The 27,776-nt window shown below is 37.1% G+C and overlaps 2 protein-coding genes across 2 annotated transcripts in view; one reads left to right on the top strand and one right to left on the bottom strand.

The window, feature by feature from the left end:
• LOC140234356 (rho-associated protein kinase 2-like) overlaps nt 1-14,497 on the bottom strand; it is a 124,113-nt gene extending 109,616 nt beyond the window's left edge. The window contains exons 1-2 of the mRNA XM_072314414.1: nt 14,393-14,497; nt 8,834-9,138 (exon numbers count right to left, since the gene is read on the bottom strand). Of these exons, the coding sequence (XP_072170515.1) occupies nt 8,834-8,914 (81 nt within the window). The 5' untranslated portion in view covers nt 8,915-9,138; nt 14,393-14,497. The remainder of the gene's footprint in view (nt 1-8,833; nt 9,139-14,392) is intronic.
• Nucleotides 14,498-20,983: 6,486 nt separating this feature from the next.
• Nucleotides 20,984-27,776, top strand: part of LOC140234360 (tyrosine-protein kinase yes-like) — a 59,460-nt gene continuing 52,667 nt past the window's right edge. Inside the window, exons 1-2 of the mRNA XM_072314418.1 lie at nt 20,984-21,072; nt 26,986-27,252. Coding sequence (XP_072170519.1) covers nt 27,054-27,252 — 199 coding nt within the window. The 5' untranslated portion in view covers nt 20,984-21,072; nt 26,986-27,053. The remainder of the gene's footprint in view (nt 21,073-26,985; nt 27,253-27,776) is intronic.

The raw sequence follows: 27,776 nt of genomic DNA, 5'->3' as shown, positions 1-27,776 counted from the left end.
ACAGTGGTGTAATCTATGCTAGCCTGTGCAAAATTGTAGTCCCTTCTTCACAAAAATAATATCTTTATGTGAAAATCATACATGTTTTACCTCATTAGATATTGAGAAACCTATCATGCACATCTTATGAAATTAGTGAAATAGATCCTTGAAAAGATGTTAAAGTCACTGTTTTCTCTCAATTTTTGGATGAAAAAAAAAGTCCTTCACTCCGTGAACGCATCCGGATAATAGAGATTTCCGGATAAAAGGAGGCCGGGTAATCGAGGTCGAACTGTACTTGATAACAGCTTTCTAAAAGCCAATCCATTCGTCAAACAACACTGTAGATAATTATTGTTGATATGATTTAATGAGGGAATCTACTAATCTAGATATAATCTATCTTGGGGAGGAAGAAGTTTTTTCTGACACGCACAAAATGTTTTCAGGCTCCAATTAGGTGCTCTGTGCATGACAGTTTCTAACACAACAGTTTCTAATGGCAAATGAAAATACCTTGAAGAAGCTCTATCATACAATGAAATGCATGACCAACAAAATGTACTTTTTATGTTGTCTTTACTGTCAAGTCACACTATACAGCCCTACATGTACCTACATACTGTACTGTACCTGTGACCTTAATTTCATAACAAAAAGGTGGGGGGGGGGGGGTTTGATTCTATAGCAAAATCATTTGCATTATACATTACAAACCTCACCCACACACAGTAGGCCTACATGGTCGCTCCTTCGTGCATGTCAAGCTGTGAAGTCATGTGAACCAAATATTGTTCACGAAGCATCTGGGCGCAGATAATGGAAGCAATCTACAAGAATCAAGTGACATTCCTCTCCTATTTGGGGCAAAGGTGACCCGAAGGTCAAACAGTCTCCATACTACTGGAACGGAATATCACGAAGAGACTGGGTGTACTTTGTACACTGTTGACTGTGTGTGGTGCTGATTTGGAGTACACAATACATGAGTTTACACTAACTTCTCGCTGCATTATTCTATTGTATTCTACAGTATCATTCTATACAAAATAAAAGCACTCAAGTATTATCTGTGAATAAAAATAAAAAACAACAACTGCACAAGCCAGACAGATGTAGAAAAGGAAATTAAATCATTAGGCCTACACTTAATGTACAAGTACGCCAACTGTAAAAGTGGAAATTTTTGTGGTGTTGGAATTTCCATGCATTTTGTGCAACCAGAAACTGTCACAAAACTACAAAAGCACAAGAATATTTTTGCCTGCCATTTATGTCCCAGTAGTTGATGTCTCAAATCCGTGGAATTAAAAACATACGAAACTCATCTAAACCCGCCGAGTGCAAAAAATTACTCAAGCAAAAGTATGATCCACTTTTACAGTATCACATTTTCCTTTTCAAAGGAAAATGAAATATCATTATGATCATACAGAACAGACTCTACCAGATCTTACTAATTACTATACAGAGTTTACTATAAACTTGCTCCAACAAGAATATTGTATTTTTAACCTCTCTTCTCTGTCACAAACACATAAAAAGAGACATGGTATGACTTTACAATGTTGTGTGTGGATGGTGGAAAACTTAAAGAAAGTATGCAAGTAACTAAGAAAAAGCTCTGTTGTATCAATAATCTTAACTGACAAATGAATTCCTTGATGCCCTTTTCCATATAGTGATCACATCAGTTCAAGAGATCAACTTACTTGCAAAGTTAGTTTGGTCATTGGAGCTTGCATGTTCTTCATTATGTTTTCCCGAGTTCGTTTTGACTTCATATGAAATTCTAAAATGCATAATGTATTGTTGTGACGATGATGAAAATAAAAAGATCTAAATATGAGGCAATAGATATGATGCGATGAGTATTATGTACACAGGTATGATTGATAATCAACTCTGGAAAAAAAAAAATGAAACACCTGTAGTCACTTTTAACCGTTTTAGCAATAGGCTCTACATGTACAGTAGGTGAATATCAATGTTGACAGTCAGACTGGAAATGCAATGCATTTAGGACAGAGGACGAGCTGTAAGGACAATCCTATCTCATAGGGAATTTCACTAAAAAAACTTCTTTCAAAACTAAAAAAAAAAGTAACTGAACAGAAAAAAACAAGAAAAAAGAGAGAGGCATCATGAATAGAATGTACATTATTTGAGACAAAACCTGATGCAAGTAATAATATTGGTCCCATATACTGATATTTCTGTTTGTACATCTACTTTGTATAGCATAAGTGTCAATCTGCAAAGTTTGTATAATTGAATGTGCTTAATATAATTTGCCGATCTTTTACTAATGTAGGCTTTATTGAAAGTCTATAAAAAATCCAATACTCTACTAAATAAGATGAAAATAAATATGATTTCAGCATTAATTCAGTAATTCTGAGCACAGATAACACAGTACATTGTAATTTAATATCAGACTTTTAACATCACAAGTAGTCCACCTTACTGGTGAGGCAGTGCAACATTTTCTAGACAAGCAATTAGAGGAACTTGTTGCAGTCAGGAGATACAATGTACATGTACAGGACAAATTTTCTTGTCCATCATCCATCAGTCCATCTTGCATAGCTGTATTACACAGCAAGAGTCTGACATCTGAAGACTAAGTTCAGTGCAGGTGATGCAGGGTGAGACAAGATGCCACTCCAGCAAATCGCAGCTAAATCCTGTCACATGTCAGAGTCACTCGGTGGGGCTAAGCCATGCTACGTGCTCGGTCTACGTCTAACGTCGTCCTCTCTTTCCTCGCAACAGAGCGTTTCTCTTCTGTATGACTACTGCTTTTCCAGGGCTTGAAGTCCGTGAGAGACAACCAAGGAAAAGCCTAAAATGTATCGAGTTGAATGCCCACAAAAAGTTAAGACACGTTACTGTAGGTGTGTTTATCAACTAACTTCTGGCGCAGAAATTAAGGTTTCCAAACAATTTTTAGGGAGTTCTGGGCAGTTGCACAAACTTTATTATTCCACACTTGATTTTCAAACTACTACAGCACATTTACCATCCCCAGAATAGAGATGAATGCGATGGAATGAACTATTTTTGTCATTAACTATACACATTACTATCAAATGTAACTATTACAAGTATGTGTCGCAAGGAAGATCTACATATTACAGTATGGGTACCAGTACCACATGAAAGATATTGTCTGTACATTCGTACATCTTAACACTAACAGCTTGCTGGGCATTCTGTTGGAATATGTGATGGACAATCTACACAAATCTACAAAGACATGTATTACAGTACCTACACTTCACTAAAAAACAAAACAAAACAAACAACTACAACTACAAGAAGGAACTTTTAATATCATTGTCTATGGTTAAAACTACATGTACAACTGCATAGTTCTGTCTTCCTATTAAAATCACTGCAACTGATTTACATGTACATTGTACTTCGAAGGCAGCTGTGCAGCACAAATAGCAGGACCATCGCAGCATACATGGAAGACATTTCTTATCAACAAAGAAGGCTACAAAATATTTTTATTGTACCATGCCCTGTCAGCCAGGATTTTGTATGGACAATTCTGACACAGGGAGCTAGACCTTGAAGAAAGCCATCTTCACCCATGCAACCTTTTGATCTTCCAAACATTGTTTTTTTGTTTGTTTGGTTTTTTTTTTTCATGACTGCAATACAACATTTTTAGCAAACAGAGCACAAAACTTGCTTGGAAATGCAGATATATACATGTACCGTATGCTCCAAAAATGTACATAATATGTAGACACTGTACAGTATCATTCTAAGCCACTGTGGATAAAAAATATGTCAAGTGATCTCAATTTTTTGTCCAGATGTAATTGCAGTAACAGGTGACACAGAAAGAGATAGGAATTTGTTGTACATTGTATTCATGTGCAATCTACACATCATGGCAAAGAATCGTTTGCTACATGGATTACACCTGTAGGTCAATTATGCAACAGTGCCGCTATTGTTTTTTATATTCCACGTACTAAGAATCTTGCTCTAGGATTGGTCAAGAGCTGATCACGTGATAAAGCATAGTTTTTCCCATCACATCCCCTGAGAAGAAAAAATCGTTACACTCTATGATAGTCATTTTGTTTCGCTGATCTTTTAGTCCACACAGTCTTAACGCGTGAGTACGCGCAAAATAAAAGTTCGGTGCCACGTGCGGGGTGCGGAGCAAATTCGTTGTTTTGTCATCTATGCACATACAGTACGTCTAAAGTAAACTACGTACGCAACCTAAGCCCTGAGGATACCTAAAGACAGCTAAAACAGTTTCAGATGTGGAATAAAATGGGAATATCTAGGACCCTAGATGTGGAATATAAAGCAAATAATCAACTTGTAGTTTCAGGCAAGAGACAAACTATCACTCCCTCAGCGATCTGAATGTGTACGCCATCCAGATCGCCTCGGAAGTGATACGTGTAGTTTGTCCCATCACCTTCACCAACGTTGATCATTTGCTTAAAATACTCCACATGTAACAGTTATCAGAGTAACAACCTACACCTATAATCAACTTGAGAGATTTCCTCATGTACCCAATTTCCAGTGTAGAAATGTTTTGCCCATTTCCAGCAACCTGATACAAACATAAAAACAAATAAACCAAATATTTAGCTCAATATTATAATGTTAGTTATGCTAGTTTTTAAAACTACTCTTACAAATTCATCTTAATGGACCGAGCGTTAGACATATAAATAGGGACTGCTAGCTAAGGAAGACTTTACTAATGTTTTTGTTTAAAACATTACGCTAAACCGCATATCTAGATACACGTAGCATTATAACAGTGTTTACAGAATTCATGAATTACAGTGTACACATACTTAAAATTCCATACATGCCTTTATCTCTTAGTGCACTTAATGATAAACATACAATGAATGATTATTACTTCCTCAATTTCAATAGCAGGTAAGATGTATCAATCATAGTAAAGCACCTGTGAGCATGCATGAACAGTAGGTATAACAGACAAGCTATATTTTCATGCATGTATGCATAGTGGTTGTGAGTGGGTGCATGCAGCAATACATCACTCAACTTTGCGATGACTGAATCAAGTGATATACATTTGCATCACTACATGTATAAAGCGTCTACCCAGTACTTGTCAAAAGATTGCACAGATGTCCTTTTGTGGAGGCGGTTAGAAATTTTTTTTTTTTAGATGAAGATATTTGTGATGTGTTTGTGAGTGGTGTACAAATGTACATGTATCTGTCACACAGGAAAAAACATGTCCTTGCCCAGCTGTAAATCTTTCTCTTCATTGAGGGCGGGCGGGCTGATTTTGCTAGAATAAGCATTTCCCAAAGACACCTGCCCAAGTATACTCGGGACTCATCCTCAACTGGTTAAAATTGCACAAGTGTCCACTTTTATGGTAAATGAGCTAAAACTAAAATATTTTTGGTGTGTAACTGCAAATACTGGAAGCTTCCATTGTATTTAGTTTCTAATTTACACAGGGACTGGAACTCTGACACCTGTGGACTTGCATATTTATAGTAGTGGGTATATCATGCATAAGTATAATACCAAAACAGCAGCTTCAGCAATGCTGGTAAAACAATAACCACTACCAAAGGTAAACCATGTAGGTCCATACAAAACAGAAGGGATGCTGAACACAAGTACAATGTACATGTGATTCACTCTTATTTAAATGTTTAACAACGACTCTTGATTAACCTGGAGAATTCTGAGGGACAAAATTTGTCCTGTAACACAGTCAGAGGAAGTCAGTCTTCATTGACCTCTGACCCCGGTTGTTTGCATGTTTGCATAGTGAGACCCCGGTTCCTCTGTCCACACAATGCTGTGTCAAACATCACTTCGACATTTCTGGCCCATTGAATATCCACAGTGTCACAAGAGCAAACAGCGAGACCAATATTTCTCATTCTTTGTGGACTACCAGACAGCAGAACTGCCATAGAAACACCCATTTCCTCCCCCAAACTTTTGGGCGTACACTGTAGTATGCACCATGTACTCAGATACATCACATACATGTACCTATTTTGTCTCTCACACAAACTTTGTATCACATATTGCCAAGTGCTGCATCAAACATTTTGAGTGTTATGCACACATACAGTATAAAGCACAGCAGAATACACGTAGCAATGCACTAATTCAAGCATGTCATTTTGCAAGTATTTATACTGTACATGTACACATGGTAGATCACCCACCATGCAAAGTTTATGCTTAGCTCACCCATACCATGAATACGTCCACTTAAGTTGTGTTTATGTTTGAATGTATACATTAGCTCATATGACAACAAGCCTGTCAAACCAATTTGGCATAACATACGCACAGAGCATGCAGGTTATAATACAGAATGGGATACCATTTAATCATTTCACAAAGTATGTGAATTGTGTACATGTAGAGTCTAGCCAACTCCTTCCTGGGAGTAAGTACTTGAATAACAAAAACAGCAACACTGGTGTAACCTTCACGCTCCTACACCAGAGTCCACGCACTGGCAAATATGCACAAACAATGCACAAGGAGACATACCTGCACATTTAGCAGTTGTTAGGTGAATTTTGCATGAACTGCAGAATACACAATCATAAACAGTTCAGCATAAGATGCACCCATGCAAATGGGTTGCTGACCAGAGAAAATGAGACCTCATAATGTGAAAGCACTACAGTAATGCCCTTCAGATCTCAATTTTCATGCACAGTATAGTGTCTTTACGCTGATTTGTACCGATGTGTTGATGACTTCATTAGCGCATTTACTGTATACGCCTATATTTCGCGAGTCTAAATTTTTGCGAATCGGGAATTCACGACGATTTCCCGAGTGGTTAAATTTGCGATCGTGGAGTCCTGTACTGAATGGAGAAATGTACACACGTACGTAACATTCACATCGGGGATCAGAGTCAATATTTTCGCATGTCTTTAATTTCGCGAATAGCACCTCATCTCCTGACTCGCGAAATTCGCGAAAATAAAAATCTCGCGAAATATTTGGCGTATAATAACTGAGACACACAATGTAATTTTGTTGTCTATCACTCAGTTGTAAATATGATATTCAATAAAGACATTATCTGGTTCGATAAACATTGCTATATTCAAGAGTGCAATCCACCTCCATACTTCGAATCAACATTACCTACATTTTGTATTAATGTAGTCTCTTTTATAGTAGTTTGACAGCATTTTCTGTTGTTTTTGTTACATTTTTAAAGAGGGTGAGGACATCAACTCTTGTCTTGTTCATGCTCTTCCTATGGCTGACAAGGAAGGCTATAAAAAAAAAAAATCACCTAGTTCTCTCATTGCTTTTTGCCATCTGAATCCTTTGATAATACTTTACCATGCTTGTACATGTAGCCGAGGTCACCCTGAACTTCATTCATTCACTCAGATCCGGGTTGATACCATTTTAATACTGACTGCTGGGGCAAGCCACGAGGGGTCTACAATGTATGTCACCTGCCCATTTTCTGATATGTTTATGGGACACACCTGACATGAATCAAGATCACTAACTTCGATATGTTATATCATAAAAAGCTTTGTCATACATGAGACATCCATTTTATATCTGAAGGACAGGGGATGCGTCAAAACACAACATTTGCTCACCTGGGCCCTGTTTTATGAAGAGTTAAAATTGATTATATAGTTGATTTCAACTGTAAGTCTATGGCAGCCTGTGTGGTAAGGAAATTTAAAATCGATTTTATCTTTTGATAAAACGGGGCCAAGGTCTCCTGGGAATCACATCTGAACCTCAACTTGATTGTACAGCTGACATGCTGCACATTGAGCAAGCTACCTACTCATAACCTAAACTAATTTGGGTTATAAATAGAAGAGCCTTGAATAATGACCATAGAATCACACAAGTAATTCAGATCAGAATACTGCATACTTGAGAAGCTACCCAAAATAATGATCACTTATACATGTACAAAAACATGAGAATCATTTTTGATAATGGGGAAACTATCCCAACCATATTTGGATTCAATGAATGCAGAAATATGAACACATTTCAGGCGAGGTTTGAGAAAAATCGGAAATTCCTTTTCGATGAAAGGATGGAAGTTATGAAAAGTACACATGTGTATTCCCTTGACTTGTTACTATGTTACGGGTAATATCATTCTCCCTGCCCTCTGAATAAGGGAAGTCATGGGCCCTTTAATCATGCTTGAAAAATTAAAATATGTAGCATTCGCATCATATTTTCATCATACAACGTATCATTCCCCAGCTGTGACATTGTACATTTTTGAAGCCCTCTTCTCCAGTGATGAGGCACATGGTTTTTAACCAAAACTTCGAAATTCTAAACTTTAAAATGGATTGTCAAATTTAAATTTCATTGTAAATATGTTCTTCAAATATTTCTGCATCTACTGAAGCCATATATTTGAGGTTTACCAGCATTTCCCATGAATCTTTATGACACCTCGTCAAATGGAAAAGCTTTTGTTTAACAATTCAAATGTTCAAAAAATAAATACTTTTTGCATATAAAAGTATGGATTAAATTTAAGAAAAGGAGGCCAGCTGCCACTTGAAAGAACACTCTGCACATTGTTTTCTCCCTGAATTAATGTGCAAACTATTCCAAGAAATCTAAGCATTAATGAGTATCTAACACAAACACAGCAGTCAAAGACGAGAAAGCGTGAGAAAAAGGATGAGGGAGTTTCGGTACATGACAGTGACGCAAAAGAAAACAAAAAGACAGCTACAATGACACTTCTCGCATTGCCGGAAATGGGTATGTCACCAGGATGTTGCAGCGACATGAATAAAAATATTCCATGAACTACAGTACTTACCAACAGAGCTTCATAATTAAGGAGACTTCTCGTGTCCTTAATTTTCTCCTCCAGAAACTGGTACCTCTGTGTCAAAGACATCTTGGATGGAAGTTTTGCCTCGATACTCCCTCAGTAAATTCCAGGAAGAAACTTACACCAGTGTGTCATACAGACGTTTATAAATCCAAAAGTTTAAGTGCGCCACTATGGCGACTTTTTATTTCTTGCCAAGTTCTCCGGTGGCTGCCAAGAGACAGGCAACACTGGTAAACTCCTGCGTCGTCAAAAGTTGTGGTGGCTTACGCAGTGACTTGGAAAAAAACCTGAAAGATGATGGCAAGAGCAAGAATCACAATTAAAGTGTGACAAAACAAACAAAACAGCAATAAACCCTTTGATTAGCTTTGGTAAATAGCGCACAGAATAAAATAAAAAAATCACTAAATTCTCATGATTTTACAATGTGTCACAATGTGTGTCACACACAACATTACACATACACCTATACCTCCACAAAAGTTAACAGGTATTTTCTAGAATACACTAGAATATTTACAGAAAGCATGCGGATATAATGAATATAAAATCATATCAAAGATTTAAAAATCCTGAAAGAAGTAAAAACACAAATCTCACTACTTTCTCATGTGACTTGAAGATTGTTGCAGAAATTACATGTAATACCAGACCATACAGGTGTAATTTGTTCCCACACTTATGCCATTGGTTCTCTTCTCAACTGTTAAAATTTTGCCTTCTAGAATTTGGGTCAGGGATCCCTTTCTTTACACTTTATTTCAAGCATTTGACGTATCAACATCAAAAATTGATAGTCAACTCTGCAATATATGCACCAAAGTAAAACCATCATGTATAGCCTTCTCCTGTACTGAAATATTTGTATGAAAATAACAATGATGCACTGTTACAAATATACACTCTTATAAAATAATTCCCTGGGGATTTTTTGTTTTTTTTTTGGTATTAAATCTTTTTAGATATAAAAACTACCCTTTGGATTTTCTCTCATTTACAATGTATGTGATAGCATGGTGCCTTGTAAGTCATAATACCATCACCAGTGCACATTGTAGATGAGGACTTAGGAGTATACTCTCATGCAATGCGTGTATGATGATACCAACACTACAACAAAGTCTTAACAGGGTTCGAAATTAGTGATGGTCCGCTGGCCATTGGCCACCCGAAATCACGTCGGACTAGCTAAAAATCATAAGATTCTGAAGTTACTAGTCCGTCTGGCTAGCCAAAATGTTGCTTCAGTGTCAAAATTGATTCTAAGTAGTCCGCCTGGCTAGTTAAAAAAAAAAAAAAGTTAAGTGCGACCCCTGCTTGATGCCAATATTTGCAGCCAATAGCATTCTTCTCAATTATAATCAAAACATTTGCTAGCAGTCTACAGCTAATGAACCTTCTTCAACTGAATACTATATACATGGCAAATATTTCGTGAGGTTTTTATTTTCATGAATTTCATGAGTCGGGTGATATTTGCAAATCATTAAAAAACATGCGAAAATATGAACTCTGATCCAAACATAAATGTGACATGCACACCACAAAGTTCTGCAAATTAAACCACTTGTAAATTTGTTGGGAAGTCCCGAAATGCAAAAAAAAAATAGACTTGCTAAATATGTAATGGTGTATACATCATACAATTGTATACTGTAACATTAAATTTCTCTTGCTACATCCCTTTACCTTGTACTTGTATCTGTATTCTAACTTTACACCTTGTACATGTATCTGTATTCTAACTTTACCTTGTACATGTATCTGTATTCTAACTGCAAATTATTTATATAGGGCCCCATTTTTCTCTCTCTTCTTTCTTTCTATAAAACAACAACAATATCTGTATTCATCTCTCACTCTCACAACTCTAATGTAGTGCATGACTTTGAGTGATCATTTGCTATATTAGAAACATTGATATTATCAATTGATATCATTAAAGTTACATGTATTTGAATATCTATTGTAACTGTGTTTTCCTAATTGAATTGATGTTTCTACTGATCCTCTTCCTGTTCATTTCACTTGCTCCTTTCCCTTTCTCTATACAAACCATTCATAGGAACTACAATGTACATCTGCGGTGATGCATATAATGTGCTATATACATGTACAGTAGAAATAAAGTTTATCATCATTATTATCAATCATAATCATTCAGGAACAAATAGGTAGCCTATATCAAACATGGTGATCCATCACTTATTTTGGTTCCATACTTTGCTGTTGAAATTCCTAAAGTGGCATGTGCTGTAACACATTTGTTGCATGTTGTATTAAAATTGAATTCAATTGTACATTTATTTTTTTTCAATTCAATTAGTTACACCTCTGTCATATGATAACACTGTCTCAGGCTTTCAAACACTCAGAGGGGAAAATATCAGTCATTCCAACTCAACTGGTACAAGGTACCTAAAACTGTAACCTAAATTTCATATGAATCTGCAGACGTACATACAACATTTCTTTAACTCAATCAGAGACTCCAACCCAAAGCACCTTCTGATCTGGAGATTCTCCCGCCTGAAACCCCTAGCAAACGGGAGACTCCAAGTTGATGTGTGCGAAGCGCGAAGTTCCTAGGGTTCTAGATGCTCTCTGGTGCTATCTAAGGCTTATTTTTTCAACATACAATAGCAATAAGTAAGAAATCCTTTCAAACGGGAGACACAGAGTCAGGGTGGGAGAAATTTAATCTCAATCGGGAGAACGGGAGATTTTGCAAAAATGGGTTTTCGGCGGGAGATCTCCCGTCGAAAACAGGAGAGTTGGAGTCTCTGCTCAATGAAAGGTTGTAATTTTTATGATTTCAATGTCGTACAAAAATTACTTTCAATGAAACTGACCAGTTTGTTACACTGTACGTATGCATCTTTGCTGAGGCTTGTTTTCTTTTATTCTTGTGTTCGAAGCAAGCAAAAACATGGCCACATTTTTTTTTTATACATATATGCTATAGACCAGGTAATATAAAGAGAGATCAAATATGATTGTGTATTGCACAGGAATGACCTAAATACTCTCATACAAAAACACTATGGAGTCTATGTCACGTAGTTTGATGGCCATCATTTTTGCCCTGATGTTCAAAAGAAGGTTCTGCAGTACATGAGTGTAGTGAAATTTAAAGATAATAAAAAGTTTTGGTACCTCAAAAGTTTCCCTGAATTTCCTTGTCTTAGTTTGTCTTTCAGGTTAAAGTACCTTTCATATAACTAACACTGAGAGACTTACTCGCCCTAAAGTGCTCTCATGTCTTAGTAATCATGCAATTAACTGCGACCAGCAGCCCTATACGCATAGCGTAATGGGGCTTCGCATTGTAGCATTCAGGATCATGACAGATTTAGTATCGCGGGTAAATATCAACTTAAAATCCAAAAATTTCTTCAATTTGAAGACTTACCAATTAAGTTGAAGTATTGAAAACAGGCTTCGGGCAACGTTTGGTTCTGCCAATAGTCCCTTTCTGTTCGAATTGATGACTGAATGTGACTCGGTCGAGAGGACCTTGGGAGAGCTACATACACTGAATACAACAGCCAGTGCATGCAAACACATCACATGCGCACAAATTTCAAATCCATGAACGGATAAGATGTTTGTGTGCGCATGCGCTGGCCGTAGTATTCAGTGTATGTAGCTCTCGTACAATACTACCTCACCGCCGTACGGCGGCGGCTCTGGTACGAAACCATTATTGCATGATTACTAAGACATGAGAGCACTTTGGGGCGGGTAAGTCTCACAGACAACGTACTTTAACCTGAAACACAAACTAAGACAAGGAAATTCAGGGAAACTTTTGAGGTACAGGTATCAAAACTTTTTATTATCTTTAAGCTCTGGTAACATGGGTGGTCTAATTGAATTCACTGCCCACTAGGGGCACTCGCATTGTGTACACAATGAGAACCCTCATCCAATGATGCTTACAAGGCTATTGCAGACTACATTGTATTTTGTAATGCGGACATTTTCATAACGTTTGCACTCGACTAAACTACAGCAAAAATAACAACACACAAATTATATTGGAGATTTGACACAATAATACAGCTGTATCCTAATCTCTCAAATTATAAGCATGCTAATTTTAATGAAACTAGCTAAGCACCATAAATCTAGGAATTTACACAGAATATTTCCTTTTTTGCAGTTAGAATACATTTCAGTTTACAATAGTGTGGGTCTCTTTCTCTTTCTTTCTTTCTTTTTGTTTTGTACTTCAAGTGGTCTAAATTCACTCCACTAAACCAATCTCAATCAGTAAAAAAAAAAAAACAAAAACAAAAAAAAAACAGACTTCATTGCATTGCATTCTTCTTAGTTCATGTTCCTTTACCATGCCTACGCTCAAGAAGGTTTGGTCACTTTGACTATAGTTTGATTGACAGGTGCAATAGTAGGTGATACAACTTGTAAACTCAGTGAACTGAAATGTTGTATTCTAATCTAAAAACTAGTTGTATATCCACTTCAACTTCATCTGCAGAGAAGGACAGAAAAATGGCTCAAGCAAACTCCCTTATTAGACCCCCTACATTGTATTCTATTTTTTCATCAGAGTGGGTTCTACAGTGTATACTATAACATTGATACATATAGCTGTCCTTGACTAGTATTATTATTTATATACCAAGTATATACAATGCATTCATCTTAAATTAATCTTTGATATATTGATTCAACAGAGATCTTAAGCTCATTGCATGCATTAATATTGATGCTATTTTGATTAATGACATGGTATCCTCCAAAACCAATAAAATCAAATGTTGAATTTCCCCCCCCCCCTTTTTTTTTTTTTTCATTTTTACCAGAGCAATGGCAGAGATGATTCAAGCAAACATATGTGAATGTTGACCAACCGAGAAAGATCAGTCAGTCTGTATCTGGTCGTTGGGGATATGTTCTGCGGAGACTGTGTCTGGCTTCATGGAATCCCCTCCCATTCCCATAGCATAGGAGAGCCGATAACATAATTAAACCAAAAAAAAAAAAAAAAAAAAGACAGACAGATTTTGCCTAACTTTATATGAATGTTGCCAGGACTGTCCCAAATTAGCACTCAACTTTATGGATATTTTTAAATATCACTATGAAGTCAAAACGTCATCCTGTATCGGAAACCACACAGACTTGGACGGCTTCGACAATATGAATATTGAATTACCTTGCTGCAAGTTGTTGGTGAATTTCGTAGCGGCCGTCATTCAATCTACGTTTTGAGCTAGTAGATAGCGGTGTAACGAGTATATTATGGCTTGCTCTGGCAGCCAGCGCCGCACAGCGGTAACAACGGTAGGGAAACGGTGCACTTCCGCGTTACGAGGTTACAATACGAATCAGATTGCAATCATTCGGACCGATGGGCTGATCTTATAACAACAAAGGCAAGTTGAGCAAAAGTTGGTATGGGAACAGACATGATCTGCAAAAATATAATCCTCAAATCAACATCACGACAAATCAGCTTGATGTATAGATATCTAATGGTTAGATGGTTAGATGCAGACTTGGAAAGTAGCGCACCTGTCTATGTGCAGAGCAGAGAAGCGCCAAGAATTCTACACGCCTCTGTGATGTCTCTCTGGCCACCAGTGCAGTGCGCCCGATGATGATACGTTCGTCGGACACAAATGCACTGGCGCTGATGATTGGTAGTGACTAGTGGTATACCGTTCACATCTCCGCAAAAGAAGCCTAAACTAACAGTAAAACGAACACTAATGAAATAAATTCGTCTGTAACTAGAAATACAGGGCATGAATTATACTTACAATGTATCAAACAAAGCTGTCGATGAAAGGATCAAGTCAAATGTGATATCTTTTCAACTGATTATCCTCGCCATTTTCGCCCACGTTTAGTGTGCGAAAAATGGCTGCAATACACGAACAACGCTCTATCTCACACTCTCCTCTCTTGAGCGCAGCGTACGCTAATACAGTGCATGTAGCGAAGCCAGACAAGGCCTACCTATCTAGCTAGCTGTCACCGGCGCGCCGCCGCCACCGTACGTACTGTATACGCACACAGTACACAGCATAATGGACAGAAGCGAACTGTGTGCATGTAGCTTGCCATGACTGCACTGGCGGTTGGCCACCTCAGCTAACTTCAATCATAGAATCGACGATTTATGAATGAATAGCACACGCGCAAAAGCAGCAAAGCTATTTGGAGTCATGGAGCGGGAGGTGTCTCTCGTATACCCCTTGTTCAAACCATGGACCTACATGTTCAAACCAAGGGAATGGGTATGGGTGGAGCCAATATTACTTGTTATGTAGGCTACTGCATAAATTTCTTAAGACACTATGAAACTCCGAAAAGAGCTACGTATCAAACTAGTTTAAAAATTCTTCGTGTCGCTGATAACTGTCAAGTACAATATATATATTATTGAGAATGACAGATGCATAAAATTAAATCATTAATAATCTAAATATTCAACAATAATGATTCACTTCGGATGCTCTGGCTGAGATAGAAGGATTTTATTTCTCAGTAAACGTAACTACTCCATCTAAACAGAGGCATGATCATGTGTCATTTGGGGGAATGTGATCAACAAACAGAATTCATTCACACGGGACGGACAACCACAAACAAATGACTAGAAGAAACAACTTGACAATGGCGTAAACTTTCCTTTGCCATTCCAATTTGAGGATATTTATTGGTACAATGCCCTTTTGGAAAGGGCATAAAAGGTCATTCAGGCAATCAATATATCCTCCCCTCCTTCCCGACTATGGTTAATGAACCATCCCGCTGAACGGATCTCCCAAACCCATCATCGGCCGGCTGGAGGGTGGGATGCATGCATCCAAACGGAGGAGGTGAGAGGGGTGCACAATGGCGACGCGACTATATAGGGATTGTATCTGGTTGAGACGGGGATTCCTTTTTAAGAGATCTGCTTGCAAACCACTTACGTGAAATATTAAAAAGCATACGATTCAAAGAGCAGTTCAAAGTATATTTGATGAAAATCGTTTTTGAAATGGCTGAGATATCCAAAAACAAAGTGGTCCTAAAGGTGGGTCCCACGGTCCCACCTTTTTTCTTTTTTGATATAATAATTATCATCAGCCCTTTCATAACCGATTTTATCAGATAAACAATTGTTCTTAAAATCATTATTGTGATCTTTAATGTTTCATGTAAGTTGTTTCTAATATTATCTCACAACCACATGTGTTATATATATATATATATATATTTATATTTATATATATGCATATATGTATATGTATATATATATATATATATATATATATATATATATATATGAAGGGTTTGTTTTCAAAAACCGATAAGTCCATTTTTGAAGATTTTGAAGTAGGGTCTCTGTCATAAAGTACAAAATAATACCTTTTAAATGATATATTGGGCACTACATATAAAGGTATATTTTTTAAGTTATGGTCAAAAGAAGCAAAATTTTTCTTATTATTCTCTTTATTTTTCTTGACCTTTAATCGCAAATATCTCCATTTGGCAAATATGGATTTATCGGTTTTTTGCAAACAAACTCTTCATATATATTTATATTTATATATATGCATATATGTATATGTATATGTATATATATATATATATGTATGTATATGTATGTATATATATATATATATATCCACCTGGTATTATATATATATATATATATATATATATATATATATATATATATATATATATATATATATATAATATTATGTATATAAAACACATATTTCTGCAGGTCCCATTTCATGGTTTAATTAGCTCACAAAAAAGGCCACTTCCAGCGGTTCTTCAGCTGAAGAGCATAAAAAAAAAACAACAAACAAACAAATGCACACACCTATTTTTGGATCCGCCACTGCCCCTAATTTTTGTTTCTTTTTATTTTAAAAAATTGAAGGGGTGCACGCCCGGTGCCCCAACTGAAACTAAAATCAATGCTTCAGAGTTGACTCAGGAAGATGGCCCTCACTAGTTGGCTTCATGACATTTTCTCCTGCGACAGTTGCTCCTATGATGAAATATCTACCGCACGCTATAAGCCAAACTTAAATTCCACCCACAAACATAACCCTATGTAATCCTCACAACAAACCAAACCTAAAAGGCTATATTACTACCCTATAACTTACTTGAGTGCTTGGAGAAAATAAGACCGGAATAAGACCATTAGTGTCGCAGGAGCAAAAATTAATGTCGTGTAACCCCTGGTTGACTATAAGTTATAGCATTACGGTATAAATATCTAAACGGAACGATCGAACATTCTGACAGTCGTTAAAATGTTACATTTGAAAAGGAATTGTAAAGTTTTGTTGTTGTCTTTGCTGTTGTTGTTGTTGTTGTTTTGGCGAAAGAATGTTAGCCACTATTCCGCCAATACAAATAGATGAAGTTGTTGATATCATCACCTCGTACGTATATCGCCCGTACAGGCCTGAAATGACAAATTAATGAAGTGACCATGCTGCCACGACGTATAATGGCTGAATAAACGCAACGCTTTTTTTTTTGTGAGGGAGGATGATGTTATAGTTTGAAAAAAAAAAAATATATATATATTATATATACATAACATGCCATTGTCGCTTCATTTTATAAACAACATTAAGGCCTATAGTGCATTAAGCGTCTTTTTCGAAACAATGTTTAAACACAATGCAGTAAAGATTCCAAACTGCCTCATTTCACGCTTTCTTTGTGAAACGTGAACTGTAAAATTCTGTTTGTTTTGAGCTTACTATACTACAACTTCAGTGGAGTAAAGCATCCATGCGTACACTTTGGTATCCATTTAGAGCATATTATAATTTTCTGTCCGTATCTTGTGACGTGTTTTCTTGTTATTTGCATAATGTAACATTAAGAATAGAATGAAAAGCGCCTTCCTTTCCTCCAACGTCTCTGCATCATCTCCTTTCTCTTCTTTTGCTTTTTTTGTTATTTCTTTTTCAAATTTTTCTTTGAACTCCTTCTCTTCCTCATCATTCTTTTTATTCTCCTATATACGCCCTTAATCCTCATTCTCCTTTTCATCCTTCTTCTCTTCTTTTGATTTTATCATCATCTTCTTCCTCCTCCTTCTTCAGCCATGTCTTTCCCGTATATGACATCATTCACTTCTGGACAGCCTCTTAATTCTAGGGATATTGAGAAGGAAAAGCCGACATTGTTTCCCGCTCTGCCTGTCTTCAAGCTGCGTGAGTAGTTCGATTGGTTACCGCACCGTAATCCAACGAGCCTGACACCTATATTCTTCTTCACATCAATGCTGTTGTCCAGTCAACTTTCTCTCTGTTGTTCGCGAGTCTTCATTTTGCAGGGACTGTATGTTTGTTTGTTTGTTTGTTTGTTTATTTGTTTATTCGTCTGTTTGTTTGTTTGTTTGTTTGTTTGTATGTTTGTTTTTAAGTGTGAGGCTCCCGGATGGGGGGGGGGGGGACCGGGTGGGAGGGGGCGGAGAGGTCAACGGTCAATGGTATCTACCCCTCCCGTAATCTAAGGGCGGAATCTTCTGCATCGTCGTAGATTTTGTAATTTATTTTCAGACTTCCTTTTTTCTCGATAAAATGGGCAAAGGAGGGGGGGGATTGCAGATCACTCCCCCCCCCCCCCCCCCCGTTCCGTGGCCCCTGTTTTGGGGTTTTGACTCTTGTGCATGTCCACCGATCTCTTATGTGGGCTGCCTATTCCAGTGAGATTCACAGTCACTGAGCTCTCCACAATGGATACCACGTTGTTGTCAAGTGATGGCGCACTTCACGATAAGAAGAAGGGACAGGTTGCAGTAAATTTTCGTCTTTCCCTCACTCTCTCCCTCTCTCTCTCCCTCTCCCTGTCTCCGAGTATCTACCTCTGCCCTGTGGAGACGAAGGCGTTCGCGGTGTCGGTGTGCCACAATGTCTGTTTCTATCTGGCCTTCTCAATCAACTCCATTTCTTCATATCTTTATATCTCTCTCTGTTATCAATTAATTTGAAATGCAGACATTTGTCTTCCTTCCTCTGCCCCTCTTTTCCTGTTTCTTTCTTGTCAATGCAAGGTTGTAGACAGTCTTCTTATCCCATGCAAAAAAAAAAATAAAAAATAAAAAATCAATGACCAAAGTCTTTTGTAGACTTTTTAAAAAGATAATGATTAGTAAACTATGAAAAAAACAGAACTACAATAGTAAAAATATAACAGTGCATGATTAAAAAAAACCACACAAATAATTTTAAACATTAACAAATTTGCATCTTTTCAATTTGAAATCAGGATATCATTGCAGCAGGTCATTACCTGAAATAAATGTATTCCTTTTATTCGCATTCGTATTACATAAAATTCATCAAAGTCACTTGGATAAAATTGCACTATTGTAACAGGAACTAAAATTGATGCTGCTGATCTCAGTTTAAAAGAAAAGATTATAAAATACCATCTATATCAAACAGATTGCTAAATGTTTATCATGATTTGACATTCAGAATATAAACCATTAGGTCCTAAAGTTAATGAACGGTCATGATTGTCACATAATTTATGCAAATAAGATGTGATGCTGCATTTTGATCAGTTTAAAAGAAAAAGATTATAGAATACCATCTATTTATATCAAACAGATTGCTAAATGTTTATCATGATTTGACATTCAGAGTATAAACCATTAGGTCCTAAAGCTAATGAACGGTCATGATTGTCACATTATATGCAAATAAGATGAAAAATGACATAATCGCCCTCCTAGCCTCTCATTAGCTAGCAGACAAATCTATACGCTAAACATAGCAACAATGATCTGAATAGGGAAACGTGTCAGTTGCTATATAAATTATCGACCAACTTTATACCAACTGGTGAGAACATGAGGACTTTGAAACTTCCAAAACATTTCAAACATTTATTTCACATTACTATATATATTTTTTTTAAAATAAAACTTGCAGAAATTATATATATGTTCGTTTGGCTTTTAACATATACCATTTAATACAATTTTACTGAGCACACTGTGCAAGGCCCAAATAATGTGGACTGAGTGAAAGGAACAATTTCCGTAGAACACTTCAGTGAAAGTTTAAGATCAGACAATCGATTCAAAAGTTATGAATTTTCAAAGTTTTGGTGCCGTCATCACTGGATAAGAAGAAGACTACCACTGACACTTCATGTCATTATGGACAACAGTATAAAGAATATAATAAGGAAAATTAAACATTTTTCACTTTTTTATCATAATGAAAAAGCATTGGACTTACCTCTCTCAGAAAATAGGGGGAATAACCCAAAGCATATTATGTCAGTAACAACTTAACAAGTCGATGGAATGTACTTTTCACTAGCTTAAATTTTGTGGAATTCTCGCTACATAATTTCATTGTTGTGCATAATGACATCATGAAGTGCAATAGTCTCCTAATACAGCGATGACGGCACCATAACTTTATAAATTTTGAATCGATCGTCCAATTTTGTCCTCAAACTTTCACAGATGTGTTCTCCTGATATTGCGACTAACTATGTAGGATCAGTTTAATGGTATGCTGCGATCTCCAGATGACAATCGAAAAACAGGGTATGGAGAAACAACGCCTTCTATAGAAGTTCCAATCAAACCATAGAAGAACGAAATGAAGAGTTTGTTCGCAAAAACCGATAAGTCCATATTTGCCAAATGGAGATATTTGCGATTAAAGGTCAAGAAAAATAAAGAGAATAATAAGAAAATTGTTGCTTTTTTTTACCATAACTTATAAAATGTACCTTTAGTAACCAACAGGGTGACCAATATAAGGTATCATTTTGTACTTTATGACAGAGACCGTACTTCAAAATCTTCAAAAATGGACTTATCGGTTTTTGTGAACAAACTCTTCAAATACACATACTTGCCACCACATACACACAAACACACACGAAGGCCTACGGAGGAAATTTATACTATATAACCCGTTTTCTTTGAACTTCAAAGAAATGATCCGACTACTAGTTCAGTACATTCCTCTATGAACCGCAAGAACCGTTTGCACACGTCATTATTGCGCGTTACAGATACATTACGTTCTGTACTCCTTTAGCTTGGTGCTGTTGTGTCACCTCCAAACTAAACGCATCGATCTCAAGCATCAATCGCGTGAACACAAAATTACTTCCTTGTTCCGGGTTGACGTTGATGAGGCCGACAATTTTGGAGTTTTTGCGAATTTTGTGCCCTGACATTCGTAAGTATTGATGTACTATTGTAATTTAGACATGTCTTGGGTGATATTTTCAGTATTTTTGAGGAAAACGTGTACTTAAAGGTTTCTTTGACAGCTGAAACCTCGGAGAGACGTGTGTTTGTGTCGCCAAGCGAAGGTTGGTTCAAATCGGTCGGTCGTACGCTTATTACTAGTACCTACCTGTGTCTGTTGTGTGCCCGTGGCGTGTCGTGTTGGTGGTAAAGCGGTTGGGGAAGTGCGGGCTAGCTAGGCTTTGGATTTGGACGCGAGACGGGCAGTTGAGGCAGTGCATCGGTGTACGTGTTGGGACAGCCAGCCAGGCGAGGCAGCGACACGACCGCACAGATTACTTTGCACTGCACTGGTTGGAGCTCCGATTGCAGCTCGGCTAGCGGCTAGCTCGTTGAAGCAGAGACCAGCGCGATTCCTGGAACTTGGGCATATATCGCAAGTACAAAAACAAGTCAGAGTGAACTTTGTAGCAGTTTTATCAGCTGGAGCTTCTCAGTGTTATATCGTAATTTATCTAATTTTCTGTGCTTGTCAGCTTGCATTAAAAAAATACAAGTTAAAAGTAAGATTAAATTAACCAGTAGTTTATAGTGCCTACCAGTATCAGCTGAGTATAAAAAAGAATATAGTTGGGTGTCCAACACAATGACACCCTTATGTTTTTCTATCAATAGATACTTTCCAAAATATCCCACAATTTTGCCTGAAATTTTACTCATATGTAAAGAAAATACTCTGAATTCACAAGCACGATTTGCGGTACACGCTCCAAGATGCAGGTAGCTCTAACTGCTTCTAACACATGCCAAACATGGGTTGTCATTTTGACACACTCAGTTACAATTTGTACACCGTAATTTTGAAACCAACACCCACCCTCTATTATAAGTTTGTTGACAAAAAACCTACGTGTAAAATGCACATAAGGCCAAGTAAAAAAAGAAAGTAGTTTCTCGTCCGGGTTTTTTGAGCAAGGCGATGAGGGAGGTCCTTACTATTTGATATCTTACTATTTTTTCGAGGATTGTCAAAATGAAAGTAATATGTGTTTCTCGTCCGGTAATTCTGAGAAAAGTAACGAGAGAGGGCTTTACTATTTTCTATATCCAATTTATGAAATGAAATATCACTCCGTTAAGTGGTAGCTGTGTTATGAGAGACCAGGTCCCAAGTGTATGTCTTGCCTGCACTCTCAAACATTTTTAAACAAATAGATATATGTACCATACTTGAAATGAAACTTCATGCATGCAGAAATACATTTGCTTTTTCTTTCCATTACAGATGTCAAGGGAAAATGACCATCTTAATACTGGTATTTAGTGTTGTAATGGCATTTCTGATACCAGTGTACTTGCAATTCTGATGTATTGTGCTATTAATTGAAACAGGTATAAAACATGTCTTTCAACAAATGTACGACTGAAATAAATCCCATGATATTCAAAACACTGCTTTATTTATTATTGTGTTTGTGACATTTTGTGTCCACACAGCTGGTACAGTGTATGTATAAGCATTTCTTCACAGTACAATTGTAGCACATTCAACTGGAAACTGGCTTGTACAATTGCAGATGGATGTCAAAATGATACGATTTACGGCATTATAGCATTAAACAAAGATGTTTCTTCATGTTCTAAAAAGACATTTGATAATCACTCATCATTTGGATGATGATTGTAGAAGTGGAAACTCGATATAACGAGATGGTCGGGACCGAGTCGTGTTCCTCGTTATAGCCGATATCTCGTTATATCAGTAGACATAAAAGAAGGCATAACATAAAGACATTAATTTGCACACGTGGGACTACCCATCATCTTTCAATCAATACTGATAACTTGCTAATGTGTGTGAGGTAATTACTCACCTTTATGGGTAAGAAGATGTTTTTTCGCCAATGAAATCCGATATCAAGAATGTTTTTCTTATCAATTGTAGAATAGATGTTTGAATTTGTAAATCTACATAGCTTGCGATTGTGTGAAGATCGTCTGTGGATTGGTATGTGGTTATGGTATGGGTGTTGTGTGTGGAAAGCTTGAATAATGTGGTCTGCACAATGCTGTGTGTGTGTGTGTGTGACACATTCTGTATGTACATTATGACTGCATGTGTGTGTGTAGATTGGGAATTCCCTACGTAGAAAGCCAATCACAGCATCAGATTGCCTCACACTTGCTAAACGTCATGATGATGTCATGTATACGGCCGTCCCACCACATTTTCTGCATGTATCAGTGCGCGCGCACACACACACACACACACGTACACGTACAACATCCGGTGCTAGCTGTAGAGTGAACTGTCATGAAGAAAATGTGTGTGTACAAGACAGTTTTTGGCGCATCGAGCTTTACAATCTCGGACCGTGATAGCACAGGCGAAGTTAAGCTTTACCCAACGACATTTTGCTTTACCTCGCTATATATATATCAGGTTTAATTGGCTATGTTTTTCTTTGTTTGGAAATCACAAAATTTATCTCGTTATAGCAGTTATTTCATTATAGCCGATCTCGCTATAAGAGTAGCATTTTACATGAACTTGTTTGGAGGGAAATTTGGGACCGGGAAAATTTCCTCGTAATAACCGATATCTCGTTATAGCAGTGTTCGTTTTATATACCGAGCTTCCCCTGCCCTGTATACCACACTACAGATGTTACGATTCACGGCCGTGTCCGTGAATTTACGTCGTAAAGAAAAGTATCCCGCAGAAATACGATACAAACCAGAATCCATGGAAAAGTTATTTATTTTGTAGATACACCCATTTTATAATTCCACATTTGCTGGAAAAGCGCATTCATTTTCTCTCCAAAATACATTGCCGTCATACAGGTGCAACGTTTTGGAGCAGAGTGTACGGGCCTCTACACATTCGAATGTGTTCATGCGTGCGATGGCCTGGGGACCCGATTTGGACAGCTAGCAAGTTACAGACACGGCCGAAAAAATAGTAAATATCAAAAAAGTCGATGCGGCAACTGAAAATCGATGCGGGCGGGGAGCGGGCTGGGACGAGAATTATGAATTTCTTGGTATTTTCAGCGCCATTTTGAAAATAGTAAATAGTAAAAAAATCGATGCGGCGGCCAAAATCGATGCGCGCGAGGACGAGAAACTGGTTTCTTTTTTTACTTGGCCTAATAGAACTAGACCTCTACTTTTCAAATGGTGGTGCATTATTAATCTATGGTATCATTGTTTTGCTGTTGATCTTGTTTGTTATCACTGTAATCAGGTTTTTCATTAATCGGACATCATCAAATCCCCAATGAAGAATGCAAAACCACTGCGCCTAGTCTCATGTGTGAAAGTTTGTTCTTTACGCGCAGAGTATAAATAGAGGGGTGTCGGTTTCAGTGTAGATGTACAGTGTCAATGTGTTGGACACCTACACCTACTATACTATGTAGTCTATTCAACATATCGTTACATATAACGTTACAATGTATCTCTTTGTTGTCATTGACTGAAAGATCAGTCTAGAAACTATATTGAGTGTACAATGTATCATTGTATACATGTATGTGTAGGCCTATTGTAGGGACAGCCAGTCAGGCAAGGCTGACTGTCATGGCATGTGTGAAGATTACATCTTGATCATTCATGGAATCTCTCTCCTATACTGTACATTGTAGGTGGAGAGCCGTCAAAGTAAAAAAATAAAAGAAATTATAAAATAAAAATTATAAAACTCCTCCAAACAGACTGATTTTTCTGTGTGCTCCCTGGTACAACACCACTGACACAGCTGTGTGATTTTGGTCTAGATAGTAGTTCTAGTACTATGTAGTTTTAGATTGACCAAGTGGGGAAGCCTCTGACTATCTCGCTATTTTTTTATTCATTTATTTTTATTTATTTATTTGTTTTATTTTCATAGGGTGGCTCCATCAGTGGGTTAAACACTGTTGTTCTTGGAGGCCCTGCATGAACACATACATACAAATAAACACATGATAATCATACAATACCAACATCAAAATCAAATTTGCAGTATCAAATCTGTATATATCTCCCTTTATTGAGCATAGTTGGTAGTACATTTAGCGTATGTACACACACTACTTCTTTGTAATATTTGCAATTTGATAGAGTTGACAGTGTGAACACCATGGAAGACCACTGGCAGTGACCGGTTGTATAGTGGACTAGTGCTGAACTCGACTTCACATTCAATGATTCCTGAGCTGTCCAAAATGTAAAGTTGATGGAAATGCTTGCTTATTTAGGAGTTCATTGTGACAAAGAAGGAAGACAAAGGAAAATGAATATAATACAGTGCTTATCAGTACTTCAGAGGTGTCGTTGCATGATTTCCTACATGTAGTTACAGTACTTTTAATTTCTAAAAAAAAAAAAAAAAATGTTCTGTTCAAAGTTGAATGAGCATTTCTTCATGGTGCCAAGTGTTGTACAATATCATATAGTCTCCATTTCCTACTACAGTGTACCTAGCAATTCTCTGAGATCCATCCTCCATGTTTAAGATTTTCTTTGGAGAGAGAGAGAGAGAAAAAGAAAGATATAAAGGGAGATATGGGCTTATGTGCACATTGTATGAGCCAGACCCCAAGCTGTCTCGCAACTGTATCATGACATCATATGCACACATTTCATCTCATATTACATAACAGAGGACCCATCCCTACTGCGCTGCACACATACTGTATACTTTTACATACAGCTGTACACTCACATATATGTATACATTTTTTTTTTTTCATATTTGCATGCAACTACAAATGCATCTAAGGTACAATACCCTGGGGATAAACCTTACAAGGATACTGCATATTGGAAAGTATTAGCTAAAATGGAATATTGTATTGTAATGAGATATACATTGTATGTATAAAAGTTTACCTAGATGCAGCAGAATACATGGGTACATTCATGTTTGTGATTTACATGTACTGTATGTGTACCCTAAATTGCACCGTACATTATTGTGTATAGATTGGTGATGATGTGTAATGAATGTACAGGTGTACATATAATTCTACAATTCAGGGGGGAACAATTCTTTGTGAGGACAATAGATATCAAATCAATCAACCTGCCTGCCATATTGATAGTATTGCTCTACAGTAGAAACAGGGGAAAAAAAAAATCAGTACCTTTTTAATCTGAATTAAACTGGTAATGCACATCTTGTATGCTTATTAATTTCCAGAAAAGAATGACTGAAACAAACATTGAACAATGCTTCTGTTAGAGCCTCACTGGTTAACGTTCTAATTTTATTTGCTTTTGCTGTGGATTTATGTACCAATTACAGAATTTCACATTTACTCAGCAAATTATGTGATGGTTCTTATAAGAGAGTTACAGGTTTTGAGTGATTACTAAGCATTTGAGTTCTTGTAATGACGATAAAGCAATGTTTATATTCAAGGAGCAGTAAAAGACAGTGGTTGTTTTAAGCTATTGTAGCCTAAAAGCTTACTGTACCGGTACAAATAGAAATTAAATGTGCAGGATTTTTTATGTGTAAGATATCTTAGTATTGAGAAAAAACAACAACAACTACATGAATATTAGATATATATTATTCAGAACTGTTCTACACTTTGTATTTTGTCATGAAACTGTCACAAACTAGTAAAAGAGACAAACTTTAACTTGACAAGCCTTATGAAGTTTGGCGAGCTGTAGGCTAGAAGGCACATGCTATTTTTTAACCCTGCCACTGCTATTATTGCATTTCATACTCCTATTTAAATGAAGAATGAACAGACAGTCCATTCATGATAAAGACTATAGTACGAGAGATGCATTTTTTGTTTGTTTTTTTGTACAGCACCAATGCTGCTCTTGTGTATTGTCATGATATCATGTATTCATGATCATCCCATCCCTTCTGTACCTTCTGTCTATCGTATCTCAGAACTTTGGCATGATCACTGACTAGCTGAGCTCCAAAGAAGGTGGTAGGAAGGAAGACACCATAGCATCATGGGATGTTTGCAGAGCAGAAATGAGGGCACTTCCAGTGGTCAGCCCAAGTCACCATACAATGCAAACATCGACTCAAATGGAGGAGGTGGGGCTGGAGCTAGCAGGGGGTTCACAGACTTCTCACCCCCCATGGCAACATCGTTTGACCAAGGGAGGTCGGATATGGTCCTCCCCTCTGCTGTACCAAAGAAAGACGGTAAGCCTTTGAGTAACTAATCAAAGTATTGAACCATTTTCTCACATCTTCATACCTGTACTGTAGCCATGGTGATGATTTGTATAGATTCTCAACACTTCCCACACTTTGAACATTTTTGTCCTTTGTTGTTCAAAGACCACAATATTGTATTCTCCTTCTTTCAAAATGATGGTACATAACCAACCATGGCTATTAATGTGTTCAGTAACATTGAATTCTCAATTAGTAATCACAGAATTTCTAAGAAACCTGGTTTTGGTTTTGGCTTCAATGATCAGGGCCAGGATTTCTGGTCTGAGATTTATAACCAAGTCATGTCAGTCACTTTATACTGAAGATGTGACAAAATGCCCTTCACCTCAAGTACTAGTGAAAGAGGAATTCTTGCTCTTCTCATACTTCACATCAACCTTGAGAGAGTATTGTTCAGTTATGATTTGTTCTCCTTCAGTGAGCCATATTCCAGGTCTCAACATTAATTTTTTTTTTTCTCTGTCTGGTGGCCTGTTTTGGTCACTAAA

The sequence above is a fragment of the Diadema setosum genome, chromosome 10, assembly GCF_964275005.1.
Source record: "Diadema setosum chromosome 10, eeDiaSeto1, whole genome shotgun sequence".
In the NCBI taxonomy this organism is placed as follows: domain Eukaryota; kingdom Metazoa; phylum Echinodermata; class Echinoidea; order Diadematoida; family Diadematidae; genus Diadema; species Diadema setosum.
Note: the sequence above shows the minus strand (reverse complement) of the source record. Positions and strands in the feature narration are given on the sequence as shown.